This window comes from Eschrichtius robustus, chromosome 4 (genome assembly GCF_028021215.1).
Source record: "Eschrichtius robustus isolate mEscRob2 chromosome 4, mEscRob2.pri, whole genome shotgun sequence".
Classification (NCBI taxonomy): Eukaryota; Metazoa; Chordata; class Mammalia; order Artiodactyla; family Eschrichtiidae; genus Eschrichtius; species Eschrichtius robustus.
In genome coordinates, this window is record NC_090827.1 from 147,831,469 (window position 1) to 147,847,344 (window position 15,876).

General features: G+C 36.5%; 1 protein-coding gene across 2 annotated transcripts in view; it reads left to right on the forward strand.

The window, feature by feature from the left end:
• Positions 1–15,876, forward strand: part of NAA15 (N-alpha-acetyltransferase 15, NatA auxiliary subunit) — a 75,074-nt gene that overhangs the window by 38,326 nt on the left and 20,872 nt on the right. For both annotated transcript variants that reach the window (XM_068543464.1, XM_068543465.1), the window contains exons 7-14: positions 1,124–1,243; positions 2,818–2,913; positions 3,071–3,177; positions 5,202–5,274; positions 7,952–8,121; positions 9,946–10,098; positions 10,654–10,782; positions 11,901–12,114. In XM_068543464.1, coding sequence (XP_068399565.1) covers positions 1,124–1,243; positions 2,818–2,913; positions 3,071–3,177; positions 5,202–5,274; positions 7,952–8,121; positions 9,946–10,098; positions 10,654–10,782; positions 11,901–12,114 — 1,062 coding nt within the window. The remainder of the gene's footprint in view (positions 1–1,123; positions 1,244–2,817; positions 2,914–3,070; positions 3,178–5,201; positions 5,275–7,951; positions 8,122–9,945; positions 10,099–10,653; positions 10,783–11,900; positions 12,115–15,876) is intronic.

Consider the following 15,876-nt stretch of genomic DNA (forward strand, 5'->3'; position numbering starts at 1 on the left):
CAAATTGCTTGGGTTCAAATCCTGACTCTTAACAGTTAACTATCTGAAAGACCCTTGACAAGTTTACTTATGTTCTCTGCTTTAAAATGACACAAATAGTAGTAACCTATCTCATAGAGCTTTGAGAATTGAATTAAGTAATGCAAGTGAAACATTTGAAAGTCACTTTCACTTTCAGTAAGTGTTCATTTTTATTATCTGATAATAGAAAGGGTGCAAGGGTGAAGTCCTGGTTTGAAACTGATACCTTTGGTGAATGGGAGCCCATTAAGGTAGGGAAGAGGATTCCTGAGCAGTGTTTGAGGCCTGTGTGAGTTTGGAGCTCATATATGTCTAGTGAAACCAGTGCCTCAGTCCATTCATCTGCTGACTTCTTTCATGAGAAGGTGTACAGCAAGCAAGCAATCGGGATGATCCAGGCCTTAAAGTTGGTAAATGAGGGAGCCTAGGTTTTGAGATCAGCTTTCACATTTGGGGCTGCTAATGTCATTCGGGGATGAGATTGGTCATGCAACCCAGAGAAGATAAGCAGTGAGCCTACAGGTTGCTGAAAGGCACGAAGAAAAGGGAACGGTTTTCCTCTAGGGTTGGAGGGTAGGATTAGTGAGACAAGAAGAAGAAAGTCAAGATAGTTAAGCTTAAAGCAAGATGCATATTTGGTAGTTGGAAGAGAGAAAAAACAGTGGTGGGAAGAGAGACAATGTGGCCATGCTTATGGGCTGCTAGAGCACAATCGTTTCCTAGTTGATTAGGGCATCATAAGGTTAGGGTATTGGATTGGGGCATTAATTTGGATTTTGAAATTGTCCATATGTTGTCAGGAATACTTGAGTAGTAGATGATGGCTTGGTGACTGTGTTCAGTGACCTTGAGAGAGTAGCCTGGAGTTAGAAAAATACCTGAATAAATTGAGGATGTGAAGAGGATGACATTTCTACACATGAACTTGCAAAAAGGAGGGACAATAAAGTAACATGGTAACTAGTCTTGTTGAAGGGAATTGAGAACTCAGGAGGATACCAAATCTACCCACTTCCCAATATTGAAGAGGTTTTAAGAGAAAGTTTGAGGAAAACTTAAAGTTACAACCAGAAGATACTTAATTTAATTTGTTTTTTATCAGGGGAACTTCTGTTGCAATTATGTCGTTTGGGAGATGCAGCTGATGTTTACAGAGGATTACAAGAGAGAAATCCTGAAAACTGGGCCTATTACAAAGGCTTGGAAAAGGCACTCAAGCCAGGTAGCATTGGTTAAAACTTACTCTCTAAGTTTTAATTGCTTCTTTTGTTAATATATATTGTGTTAACTCAGTGAAAATCATAACTAGAAGAACTGGTTAAGAATTGGTTCAGGGACTTCCTTGCTGGTCCAGTGGGTAAGACTCTGCGCTCCCAATGCAGGGGGCCCGGGTTCAATCCCTGTTCGGGGAACTAGATCCTACATGCATGCCACAACTAAGAAGTCCGCATGCCACAACTAAACATGCCTCAGCGAAGATCCCGTGTGCCTCAACCAAGACCTGGCACAGCCTAAATAAATAAATAAATAATTTAAAAAGAGAAAGTTTAACAGGAGAAAAACTAATTAAAAAAAAGAATTGGTTCAAAATCTGAATATAGAAGTACATTTGTGAACTTCCATTTAATATGGTAGACTAAGCGTTTTCTGAAACCTCTCTTCTACTACAAGTTCAAAGAAAGAGTTGTGAAAAGAATTTTAGAAACAAGTTTGAAAAATTTACAGATGCATAGCAGCATCAGAAACATGAAAGGGAAATGTAGAAATGGGGATGTCTCCCCAAAAGAGAGACTTCTGTGATAACCTGTGGCTATAGCAGAGTGGCCTGCCAGGGGCAAGTGAATGTTGCCAAGCTGAAAGGGAAGCACTGTTTCCTATGCGGCAGGAAGGACTCAGATAAACTTGGTCCAGAGACACTCTTCTCCCCAACCATTCTCTCCTCATGAATAGGACCTACTTGTGAGGACAAGCCCAGAAACGTGTCATCTACAAAAAGGCAGAGTCTTTAGCCAGGATGATCTAATTTGAAGCGAAGTTTCCCACAAGACTGATAGTGAACTATTCCTGGTATAAATGTGAGAGAAACCTTGTACAAAGAATGTCATCCTCTGTAGTAACACCAGCATTGGAAAGGTAATCGTCAGTGCCAGCCAAAGGGAGAGTAGAGCTCATAGAGAAGCCTAAGATGAAGAGAGGCAATGAAGTATGCATAGTTAAGAGAAAGTGCTTGTTAGGAATCTGGGAAATGAAAAACCTACTTCTTGATGTGACATGAAAATCTTAATAGGTTAAATATAAGAGGGGCCACAGCTGAGGAAAATTAGTGAAGTGAAAGATTGAACAAGGAAAGTTCTTACCTGAGAGTAAAAGAAAATATAAAAGAATTATGGAGAAATGGAAGATAGAGGATAAATCCAGAAGCTCCAAGATAAATCAAAGGAGAGGAGTTAGAGGAGAGGCTGAAGAGAATACTGGAGAAGCCATAGGTGGAAACATAATAACCGAGCCTTTCTTGGAACTACAGTAGAGCAGGCAGATTTTGAAAGGCCACCTAAAGCAGAGCAGGATAAGGAAAATTATGTATTTTATATGATTATAGGTTAAAATATGAAAATATTAGAAGTATTCTAAAGTGATTATTGATATATTTAGGTGGTTAGATTATGAATAATTTTTCCCATGTTCAAATTTTCTGTTTAATATGGTAATTTTTATATATTTTCAGAAATTTGTAATTTTCTAGAAAAATATATGTTATAATTACATATGAAAAAAAAATTTTTTTTTGGTTTGCAGCTAATATGTTAGAACGACTAAAAATTTATGAGGAGGCCTGGACTAAGTATCCCAGGGGATTGGTGCCAAGAAGACTGCCATTAAACTTCTTATCTGGTAAGTGAGAGTAACTGTGAAGGAATGAAAATGGTGTTATGATATACAGTATCTTTCCTTGGTTTTAAATATATGAGTATGCATGTTAAGATTTTAATGTATGCATTTTTAGAGTTGTCTGGGTACATGTAAGTCAACAGGAGTTTTTTCTTCCCAGGTGAGAAATTTAAAGAATGTTTGGATAAGTTCCTAAGGATGAACTTCAGCAAGGGTTGTCCACCAGTCTTCAATACTTTGAGGTCTCTATACAAAGATAAAGAAAAGGTAAAGCAAAATACAATGGTTTGGTTTGGTTTTGTGTTCTGACTATCATTTCTTTGCTCAGTATTTGGAATAATTGATCTTGGCTACCTGTGCACATAGTATACACATTGTGAATCTGCTAACAGTCTTCCTAGCTTGCAGTTTAAATGCTTCTGTGCCTCTTATTTCCTTCTCATCCTCTGCTCTCTTTAGCTGAATAAATTACTGCTTATTTGTTCTGTCTTTTGTTTCTGATGTGTACTTTTTAATGAGTCGGTACAGGGATGAAAATTTGGTAAGGTAGTGATTTCTTCAATATTTTCTCTAATTCCTGCTCATGGTGAAAGCCAGAAGTGATTTTTTTTTTTTTTTTTTTTTTGAACTAAGTTGAAGCTTAGTAATCTTTCTCCTTTTTATTTGGTAGAAAAAAAATTCTGTCAGAGGAGTTTGTTTGCTGTCCCAGTAAGTTAGCTTACTCTTTCAGCTATGTATTACAATATTCAAAACGCTCGTTAAAGGGTGTTTAATCTTTTTTTCTTTGGCCACACTGCATGGCATGCGATATCTTGGTTCCCCAACCAGGGATCGAACCCATGCCCCCTGCAGTGGAAGCATGGATTCTTAACCACTGGACCACCAGGGAAGTCCCAAGGGTGTTTTAATCTTAATTTAGATTATTTTGTTTATAAGTACAGTGGCATCAGACATGTTGGCTGGGTTTAAAAAAAACACCTTAAAGGTGGGACAGATTAAATGTGCTAAACATTTAAACCTAAAGCATATAAAGGGCACTTATCTGCCAGTCTTTTGTTGAGAGGTCCAAGATATGGTGGGCTTTATTGATGACTGTTTCACCTTTTTTCCCCCTTGATTAAATCGCATTGATAGAATGTGGTATTTTACTTCTAGTTTTGGTACAGTGAGAACGTGATGCTTGTGAAGCAATCTTGATTGTAGAATCATATATGTTGTTATGACTTTTCCCTTTATGGTTGTCTTTTTAAACCTAAATTGGTAAAAAATGTCTAATTTATCTTTGAGTCTTTCCATGGTATTCGACTTAATAGAAGCAGTTCTTTCTTTTTGTTCTCATTTCTTAAGTTTACATAATATTGAATTAAATTCTGCAGTGATGATAATGAATGCAACTAATTCAAACAGGTTTGGGAAAATAAACCTCTTAGTAGGCATGTAGCTCACCTTGTGGGAGAAGAACATGGGTGCACCAGAATAACCTAGCTGTGGCCATTCAGTCCTCACAGTTTTCTGAGGGGATGGAGAGAGCTGGTGTTAACCTGTTGAGTCAGTTAAGTTGAGGTCATTTAAGAGAGCTTCTGTAGTAACAAATTCATTATAGATGGATTAAGCAAAGAAGGGAATTAATAAATTAAAAGTATTCACAGATCTCTTACGAAGCCAGGAGTAAGTAGTACAGTCATGACTCAGGAGAGACCAGAACTGGGACGGCCACTCACTCTCCTGGATCTCAGAAACCCACCCTTGGCGCCCTGCTTCTGTTCTACTGATGCTTTCCCCTTGGTGATGAAATTGAGAGTGGATGCTGTCATATGCTTGCGGAATTTCTCTTTTTACACAGTATTTAATTCTTGATTCCTGAAGTGCAAATGTTAACTGTGAGTGTTATTTATGTGAATTGAGGTAAAAATGAACCAAGATAAAAATCATCCCTAACATTACCTCTTTCTGTCCAGCCTTTTCCTGATTTCTAGTTCAGCTTGATGCTTTATTTTATAGCAGGGAAAGGAGTTGCCAGTAAGTTTTTTGGAAAGTTTTGCCTTAAAACACACCTTCATAAATGTATGGTTTTAAATTTTTATCTGTAGGTTAAGAGATTTATAAAAAGGTGTGTGTGTGTGTGTGTGTGTGTGTATGAGAGGGGGAGAGAGAGAGAGAGAGAGGTAGGTGGAGGGGGGAATCGGAATGTTTATTTAGCCCTCTAGTAGTAAATAACACATTTTGCACAAGCATAGTAACTGTATATTTATTTTTTTTTATTAAAGTGTGCTTGTGTGTTTGTACTCTAGGTGGCAATCATAGAAGAATTAGTAGTAGGTTATGAAACATCTCTAAAAAGCTGCCGGTTATTTAACCCCAGTGGTAAGTGCTCAAGTTTTATGTTTTAAAAAAATCTTGAAAAACTTAATATGTTGCGAAATTCTTGACCAGAAGGTCAGTATTGTTCATTATTTAGTCAGTAAGCTTATATATTTAAACTTTTTTTCCCTTTAAGATGAAGGTGCATTCATGTACACATTGTGTGAAATGTACGTTGGTAAGAAGATAATAACAGTAGCTTATTGAAGAAAATTTTATGTAAAATTTAAAACACCTGCAAAACTAGATGTAATAGTATGATGACACTCCATTTACCCGCCACCCAACTTCAGTAGTTTTTACCTCATGGCCAAACTTATTTCATCTGTATTCTTACCTACTTCCCTTACTCCCATGTTATTCTAAGACAGATCCCAAACATCACATCATTTCATCCATGAATATTTCAGTATTCTAAAGATTATAACCATAATAGCATCACCATACTTGAACATTAATACTTTCTTAATATCAAAGAAAAAAGTCCATGCTCACATTTCCAGGTATCTTGGAAATAGCATTTTTTCTCTTTGTTTTTGAAGTTTGTTTGAATGAAGATCCAGGTGAAATCTGTACTTTGAGTTTGTTTGATATGTCTCTTAACCCTTTTTTATAAATCTGTAGGTTTTCCCTCTATCTTCTCTTCTTCCTGCAATTTATTTATTAAAGAAGTTAGTTTTTTTTCCTTGAGTTTTTCTATAGTATAGATTTTGCTGAATATACCCGTATGGTGTTGCTTAACATGTTATTTCTCTGTCCTCTGGATTTGTTATAAATTGGTAGTTGGATGCAGAGTTGTGCTGTCTAGTATGGTAGCCATTAGCCACATGGGGCTATTAAAATTTTTTTAGTTAAATAAAACATTTAATTAGTTACACTAGCCACATTTCAAGTGCTGCTCAATAGCTAATGCAAATCTAATGCCTACCCTATTAGACAGGGCAGATCCAGAACATTTCCATCATTACAGAAACTTCTAATGGAAAGGTCTGACTGCAGGTTTGATGAGATTTGATTTGATTTTTTTTTTTCCTTTTTGTTTTAAAGACAAAGGGATGAGCAAGATTATTTCAAGATGGTGGTGTGTTCTTTGATCAGGAGGCATGAAGTATTTGTTTCATATGTTAAGAACTGTTAAGAATTATAAGCTAGTGATATTCTACCATTCATTTTTTATTATCTTAAAAAGAGATACTATCTGTTATCTGCTTATGCAGTATTTCAGTTTGTATAGAAAAAGCAAGATAAATGCTGCTTTTTCTCCCCTGCCTAGCCTACTTTTTTGTTCTTTACCAGTTTTCAAAATAATGAATTGGTTTAGTAGCATTCTTCAAAGATGGCCAATACATGTTTTAAAGGTATTATTATGAATTCATGACTTTAAACATATTTGCAGTTTCAAATGGTTCAAGCCTTCACATACTAGGATAGTAATTGATAGCTTCCTTGCAGTTTGGTATGACAAAATATTCTATCTCATCTTGTATACTGCCCACAGCAGACATGTAATCAGTTGTTTTTCCCAAGGAGCCCTGTTTCCTACAGTGGGAAAGCCCAGTATGGGACCTGGGGTGCTTATTGCTATTGAGTTGATCACTGTTTCTAGGTCTCAGATGAATTTAAATAGTACTTTTTAGAAGGCGTTACCATGGTTTCATTGGTTAATCATCATGATGTTCCTTTGATTATCAGCATTTTCCTACATATTTTACAAATGTGGAAGAGGTTCAATGACATGCCCAAGAATATGCAGCACTTTAGTTGCAGATCTATCAGAACGGGAGTTGGTGAGTTCCACTCCTATTGTTTGTCCACTGAGCCATCCTACTTCTACTAGGATAAAAATAAGCACTCTGTTGCTTTCTTCGAAAGCGAATAACAGTTCTTAGATTTTAGAAATTTGTATTAAAAAATCATTTTTTAATGTGTGGGTTGTATATTTAACTTACACACTTTCTTGTGAGTATATAAAAAATAAAATTATGAACTAAAATACAGAATAAGTATTTTTACTCATCTCATTTTCTGGGTATAATTTTTATTTAACCTAAATTATGCATTGTTGCATATTCAGAATAATATTAAAATATATTAAGAATCTTATAATCACCAAAATTCAAAATAACCACATCACAAGTATATTTATGTATAGTTTGGTACATAAGCTAGAAACCCAATTAAGCAGTCATGCCTTTCTTTTTTCTTTTTCTTTTTTTACCATCACATTAATGGAAATTTTCTCTTTATTTTATTTTTTTTACCCTCATACATAACATCCTGACCAGTATACTCATAGTTCTAGTACAGCTTGTCATGTCTTCTCCCCCCACCCCAAACCCTCCCCTCCCCCTCGCTCCCCTCCCCCTCGCTCCCCTCAGTTTTCTTTTTAGGCAATTTGTTATAGCTTTGATCTCATTCATCTGCCATGTTTACTATATGAAGTTATTACTATGCAGGACATTGTGCTAGGAGCTATAATGATACAGAGCAGAAAGCGTGGTCCCTTCCAAAGATTTTGTAGGGTTAGAGCTAGTTGCATAACTAGATGCATAAATCACATGGTTTGAGCTGCTTCCCTTGTTAATAAAGATAGAGCCACTTTGAGGTGGCTAGTCTGTTACTAATATCTCTAATGACTAAGCTTGCTTTCTTTCCTCCCCCACCCCCCCACTTTTCAAAGACGATGGGAAGGAAGAACCGCCGACCACGTTACTTTGGGTCCAGTACTACTTGGCACAGCACTACGACAGGACTGGGCAGCCGTCTGTTGCTCTGGGGTACATAAATACCGCTATTGAAAGTACACCCACGTTGATAGAACTCTTTCTTGTGAAAGCTAAAATCTATAAGGTAAAAATCTTTTCTCCTCTTTTCTTAACGACACAGTGAGACACAAATTAAGAAAACACATGCTATAGAGTCTGAATGCGGTAAGAGAAATGGCGTATTTGATAGCTCGCAAAACATGGAGCAACAGATATAGTACATTTCTCAGTCTGATTACTTTGAGACTTGTCATGGTCATGCTCATTTGCTCACCCATTTATATCAGTTTATGTGCAAACACAAGTATACATATATACATATGGTCATTCATATATATGGTTGTTCATACACGTATCTGGTTATTTTCTTGGTTTTAAGTAGCAAGGCTATAGATAATAAAAAATAATTACATTTGCTGCGAAATGTTTGTTTCTATTAACATTTCAGTAAGCTCATATATATCAGTATCTGGTAATCTTAAAACGAAACTGAAGATGTCTACTATGAATTCTACATACTACCTCTTTGCCTCTTCAACTTCTGGGTCTTGCTTGAGAAAAATCATCTTAAAATAAAGTTACTGCTTTACTATCTTAATACAAATACAATTTAGTAATAAAAGCTCTTGGGGAAGAGATTGTAAACCAATAATTCATTTACCAAAAAATTATGAAATTAAGTAATTTTTTTTTTGAAATTAATTAATTTTTTTATTTTTGGCTGCGTTGGGTCTTCGTTGCTGTGCGCAGGCTTTCTCTAGCTGCGGCGAGTGGGGGCTACTCTTCGTTGCGGTGCGCAGGCTTCTCATTGCGGTGGCTTCTGTTGCTGCGGAGCACGGGCTCTAGGCGCGCGGGCTCAGTAGTTGTGGCTCGTGGGCTCTAGAGCGCAGGCTCGGTAGTTGTGGCACACAGGCTTAGTTGCTCCGCGGCATGTGGGATCTTCCCAGACCAGGGCTCGAACCTGTGTCCCCTGCATTGGCAGTTGGATTCTTAACCACTGCACCACCAGGAAGTCCCCCAAGTAATGTTTTTTGTTTTTTGTTTTTTTTTAATTTTATTTATTTATTTATTTATTTATTTATTGGCTGTGTTGGGTCTTCGTTTCTGTGCGAGGGCTTTCTCCGGTTGCAGCAAGCGGGGGCCACTCTTCATCGCGGTGCGCGGGCCTCTCACTGTCGCGGCCTCTCTTGTTGCGGAGCACAGGCTCCAGACGCGCAGGCTCAGTAGTTGTGGCTCACGGGCCCAGTTGCTCCGCGGCATGTGGGATCTTCCCAGACCGGGGCTTGAACCCGTGTCCCCTGCATTGGCAGGCAGAGTCTCAACCACTGCGCCACCAGGGAAGCCCCCAAGTAATGTTTTAAAAGCACTTTTTTAAAGCCAGGTAAGGCTCATTAGTTTTGTGACCTTGCCGAATGGACTAGTTAGACGAAGTAGAATGAGGCTCATTGTGGAATGTCCACCAGTGGTCCTAATGTAATGTTTCCATGGTTCTTGTGGAGTAGAGATTTGACCATCCTTTTGCCTTTTATGACCTTTACATTAAATTATGTTGTTCTGGCTTAAAGATTTTGATGATTATTTATTCTTTGATTCACCAATTATTTTTGAGCATTCACTATGTGCCAGGCACTGTTGTAGTGTGTAGTCAGTGAGGTTATAACAGTAGACAAAAGTTTTAAAACAAATCTTTACTATCAGAGAGCGTATATTCTGCATCGCCAGAAAGGTATCAGAACTTATATTTCTGTAGAATGTATGCATCTACATTGATTAGGGTCGTAAGAGACAGAAGATTACTGTTTCTTCCATTTGTGTTTTAGTTATTTATGAACAGGAAACTAATTACTTGCATAGTAAAATTAGCATACTCTGACTGGTTTATTTTGCTTTTGTACCCTGTTATTATTAGCATGCTGGGAATATTAAAGAAGCTGCGAGGTGGATGGATGAGGCCCAGGCCTTGGACACAGCAGACAGATTTATCAACTCCAAGTGTGCAAAATACATGCTAAAAGCCAATCTGATAAAAGAGGCTGAAGAAATGTGCTCGAAGTTTACAAGGGTTTGTACGGCTAGTTTTCTTGCTTGTGAATAAATAGTTCATACTTGTATACCTTGTTTATTTTTCAGCGTTTACATCTGATATTTTTAATATCAAGACAGGATTTTAATTAAGTTGCCTTATCAGAAAAAACTGAAATCAATATTAGTATAAAACATCATTTTTTTAATATGGTTGTGCAGTGGGTTTTTAAACTCTGATTTATATTGATGTATGTTCAATTGAAATTTTTAAGGGCGAAGGGAACTAATATTAATTGAACATCTGCCGTGTGTTACTGTTCTGTTTCTTATGTTACTTTCCATCCCCAATTATGTAGACCTTTTGATTAATCATTTACAAGGCTATATATGTATATTTTTTTAGTGGTTAGAAATACAATTCTAATTTCTTTCACATATTAACTATTCCCTCTTACCCTGAGAATGGTTTAAAAAATTAGAAAATTATTTTGAAAGAATTCAAATCAGTTGACCATCTTTCCTTCTTAAATCCTGTGGTGGAATAATGTATTTGATAAGAAATTGTCTTTGAGTATGTGTGCTTTTCATATAGGAAGGAACATCAGCGGTTGAGAATTTAAATGAAATGCAGTGCATGTGGTTCCAGACAGAATGTGCCCAAGCTTATAAGGCAATGAATAAATTTGGTGAAGCACTTAAGAAATGTCATGAGATTGAGAGAGTAAGTACCACATACCTAAAAGTTTCTCATTTCATTTTGTTACACATTGAAAGTTTTGAGGTAATCCTATAGTTTTTTCTTTTCTCTCACCTTATAATGTATAGTAAGTGATTTCTAAAAACCAGTGTTCATATTTTTCAAATTTTATAATGGAAATAATATATAGACTATATTAAGCAGACTTCCCCATTGTCTACTCTTCCTGCCGGAATTCTTGTAAGAAACTTAAGGGAAAGTTTGTATCTTGGCTGCGTTTTCATTGATTTCTGAATGTTTCTGCTTCTTCATTAACACATACAAAGCTCATTAAGCTATCCCAGAAAGCTGTTTGTTGTGGGGTTGATTGGTGGTGCCTTATGCCCTGATAAATATTATTTACAAGCTTTGAAGCCTTTTCACAGTATTTCTGTAACCTATGTAATTCCTCATGTTATGATAAATTTATTCTTTTCTTAGTCCTTTTCACTTCTGAGTCATTTCTATCACTAGTAGTTGGCTTTCATTTTTTGTGATTTTCATATATAAAAATAATTTATATAATTTCATGCTTGTTCTGTTATTAAGTCGAGAACCCCAGAGCTTAGTTGAAATGTGTTAGCTTCTGGTTGCTTGACTTACTCACTGATTGATTTCTCTCCCACATACCAGCATTTCATTGCATAGAATTCAGATTTGTATTCTCAGAAAAATTACCAAATACTGCAATATTAAAATCCTTTGCAAATTGTTCTAAATATAAAGACTGAATGTTTAACATGTAAATCTACTGTACTGCACGATTATGTATGCTAATAAATTCTGTTGGGTTTGTCCTGATAGCTTTATTTAAGTATGATTAAGGAAGGAATAAATATATATATTTTAAAGCATTGTGTTTCCTTTCATTCAACAAGTAATTCAGTGCCTTATGTATGCCATTATACTATGCTAGGTGATGGCCAATTATATTTGCTTATTTGATATGCAAAGTATTTAAATTGAATTATTGTCGTTTTTAATATTCTAAAATTTTACTGATTTTTTTCATGCCTAGGAAACAAGTAATTCCAAGGCTTTCATTTTTGTAGTTTCTTTGCTATTGCTATACTTCACTGTAATAAAAAAGATAATTTTGTTAGCATTTTATAGAAATCACTGATGACCAGTTTGACTTTCATACATACTGTATGAGGAAGATTACCCTTAGATCATATGTGGACTTATTAAAACTAGAAGATGTACTTCGACAGCATCCATTTTACTTCAAGGCAGCAAGAATTGCTATAGAGATCTATTTGAAGCTTCACGACAACCCCCTTACAGATGAGAATAAAGAACGTGAAGCTGATACAGGTATAATAAAGAGTTCTTATTGTTTCTGTGGTATGTATGTGTGTACTTATGTTTTTGTGTAATGTAGATTTTTCCTGAGCTTTTTTTTTTTTTTTTTTTTTGGCCGCGTTGGGTCTTTGTTGCACGCAGGCTTTCTCTAGTTGCAGCGAGCGGGGGCTACTCTTCGTTGAGGTGCGCGGGCTTCTCATAGCGGTGGCTTCTCTTGTTGTGGAGCACGGGCTCTAGGCGCGTGGGCTTCATAGTTGTGGCTCACGGGCTTTAGAGCGCAGGCTCAGTAGTTGTGGCGCACATGTGGGATCTTAGTTGCTCCGCGGCACATGGGATCTTCCTGGACCAGGGCTCGAACCCGTGTCCCCTGCATTGGCAGGCGGATTCTTAAGCACTTAGCCACTAGGGAAGTCCATTTCCTGAGCTTTTTATTAAGCACCTTGTGGGACGATGTTATACATGCTTTAAAAAATGGTGATGACTGTTTTGTGAATTTTTCTAAGCAGCAAAAGAAAAATACCGTTTACTTTAGTCTTTCAAAAGTTAAGCAAGAATTTAATTTGTAACTGATCATTAGCTTTTAAGGAGTTGAATTTCATGAACTTTACATTTAATATCTGGTTTACCCAATACTATAAATTGTTAAGTACAATACTATACTAATTTTATATTAGTGTTGGAACTCCACATTAGTGTTGGCCGTCAGTATATCTAGTTATTTCTCCTTTTAGTAATAATGAATAATTAACCTACTAAAAGGTAAATATTGCTTGAACATTAAAACCCAGCTTAGAATTAAGCCAGTAAAATTGCTCAATGATTTACCATTTGACCAGTTTTAACATGCCATTTTTATAGCAAGATGTCAGGATGTGTAGGGAGAAGTCTTCCTTAGTTAATTATTTGGGAAAGGATCTCAGCATAAAAGTGACCTAGGAATGTAGAAAGATAAAAATTAATTGTTCATCCAAATATTTTGTGACATTTTCATGGCAAAAATGTTACAGGAGTTGGGACATAAAAACTGTGTCAGATTTTTTTTCTTCAGTCCTGAGCTTATGCCTCTCCTGAGGTTATCGTTGGTTACTTTCGATACTTCCTCCTGCTAAAGACCTTTGGATCTTTCTGTTAATTTGTTGTTAAATTATATTTCCTGTTGCCTAAGAACAATTTAGAACTTTCTAAGGTCACATATAGAAACCCTTGTACAGACTTCACTTGAATCTATCTGTCGTTGCTTCTTCAACTGGCAAGAAGATGCCAATGAGAATCTACAGGACAATTTATAATTGAAGCTGAGAGCAGTGATCCTCTGGCTTCTCTTGTTTACCTTCCTTTTTTTAAATAAACTTATTTATTTATTTATTTATGGCTGCGTTGGGTCTTGGTTGCTGCGCGCTGGCTTTCTCTTGTTGCGGTGAGCGGGGGCTACTCTTCCGTGCGGTGCATGGGCTCCTCATTGCGGGGGCTTCTCTTGTTGTGGAGCACGGGCGCTAGGCACATGAGCTTCCGTAGTTGTGGCATGCGGGCTCAATAGTTGTGGCTTGCAGGCTCCAGAGCGCAGGCTCAGTAGTTGTGGCGCTTGGGCCTAGTTTCTCCGCGGCACGTGGGATCTTCCCGGACCAGGGCTCGAACCCGTGTCTCCTGCGTTGGCAGGCGGATTCTTAACCACTACGCCCCCAGGGAAGTCCCTGTTTACCTTCCTGTTCACTCTTCCTGCCTTCCACCTCTTCTTCAAATTATGCAAATAATGCACAATTAACTCTTAACATACAAAGTTGAAACAACTTAGAAAAATAACTAGCAAACGTGAAAATCCCCTTTCCCTTTTCTCCTACCCACAGGCTATCTTCTTTCAAAGGGCTATCCCTATGAAATGTTCAATTTCCTTTGTGCACAATTACCATTTTCAGAGCTTTATGTGCACACATGCTCTACACACACCTTTCAGGGCCGTTCTTGTTTGTTTTATTTTTGTAGCCCATAAATGGGATGATATGATTCATAGTGTTCTGAAATTTATACTTTTTCCCCTTCTTTTTATAGTATTGTTCCATGTCTGGGCACAGCTAATATCATCATCAGTCATTTTAATGGCTATGTGGGAATCCATGTGGGTCCCCCCCCAACCCCTTACAGTGTTACAGTAAATGTCCTGTAGGTCATCGTTATGCACATATTTTATTATGGATTGTTAGAAGTGGAAATTGCTAGGTCAAAGAGTATGAGAAATGTATAAAATTGCCTTCCATAAAAGGTTTTTATTGCCACCAACAGTGTACTGATATTTTATTTTATTGCTAACACTGAAAATTGTCCATCCTTTACATTTTTGTTACTTTGGGGAGAACATCTAATTTATAATTCCTAGATTTTTAAGAGTGGAACACCTGCATACGTTTTCATGTGGCCTTTAGGTTTCTTATGTGAATTGCCTGTTCATATCTTTTGCCCGTTTTATTTTGAAACTTCTTGGTTCGTAGGAGTTCTGTACATACTCAGGACTGTAATCCTTATTTATGTGTTGCAAATATTTTCTTCCTGTCACTTAGGTCTTAACCTTTATTTACAGTGGGTGTCTTTCTTTATGTAAAAGCTTTAATTTTTCTGAAATCAAAGTTTTTTAGTCTTTTATGGCTTCTGGGTCTTGCTTAGAAAGGCTTTTCTCCTTCAAAATGTAAAATATATTTATAAATATCTTCTATGTTTTCTTATAATATTGGCTTTGTTATTTTTACATTTGGCTGTTTAATCATCTGGAGATAATTTTTATATGTGATGTGAGGTGGAGGGTAGCTTTCTTTATCCCCGCATAAAAGACTGCTGACTCCTAAATAGTACTTATTAAATAGGTTGTCCATATTCCCCACTCTTTTAAAATGCCACTTTTATCCTGAAGTAAGCTCTGAAAAAATACTTTGGTGGGTTGTGGGCATGGTGTCTTGTTCTCACATATATTAAAACTTACTGTAAAGACACAGTAAAACTATGTTGTATTGACATCAGTACACGGGTTTCTCTTCTTATCCGTTTTTCTCTTCTTAATCTAACACTATGTCTTTCGATTTTTCTTGGTTTTACATGTTAATTTTTGCTTATGTAAGAACTGTAGAGTTAATTGATCTTCCAGAAAGTTTCTTTTGGAGTTTTAATTCGAATTGCATTTAACATATAGATTACTGTTTGGGGATCAGGAGATCTTAAACAACATTGAGTCTTTGCATACTAGAATGCATGTGTCTCCTATTTATTTTTTAGTGTAATTGTTGTGTTACAACTTTAGCAAATTTACTCTTTGCATTTTCCTTACCTGTCCCCCTTTCCCATTACAGTATTCCAAATGAATATTGTTACAGCTTTTGTATGTTGGTATCCTTATTGAATGTTGATATTAGGTTTAGTAGATTTTTCAGTTGATTTAAAAAATTTTTCTGTGTAGGCCGTTATATTAATCTGTAAGCAGTTTAAGTATTTATACCTCTTTTTTTCCCCCATGCCTTATTGCATTGGTTAGGGTTGCTGAAATAGTGCTGATTAATAGGAACAATAGTTTGCTTGCTGCCTTTTTTTTTAGACGCAGTGCTTCTAATGGTTCACCAAAAAACTTGATATTTATAGCAAAGATCTTGTAGGTACCCTTTATTTGCTTGAGAAGTTATCTTTTGCTTCTCATGTTTTTACCCTTTCAGTAAACTTAAGAGTCTTCATATGGCCAGATTTCTTTTATTTTGCCTTCTTATGTGTATGTTAGTTTGGCTCGGTAGAGTAGTCTAG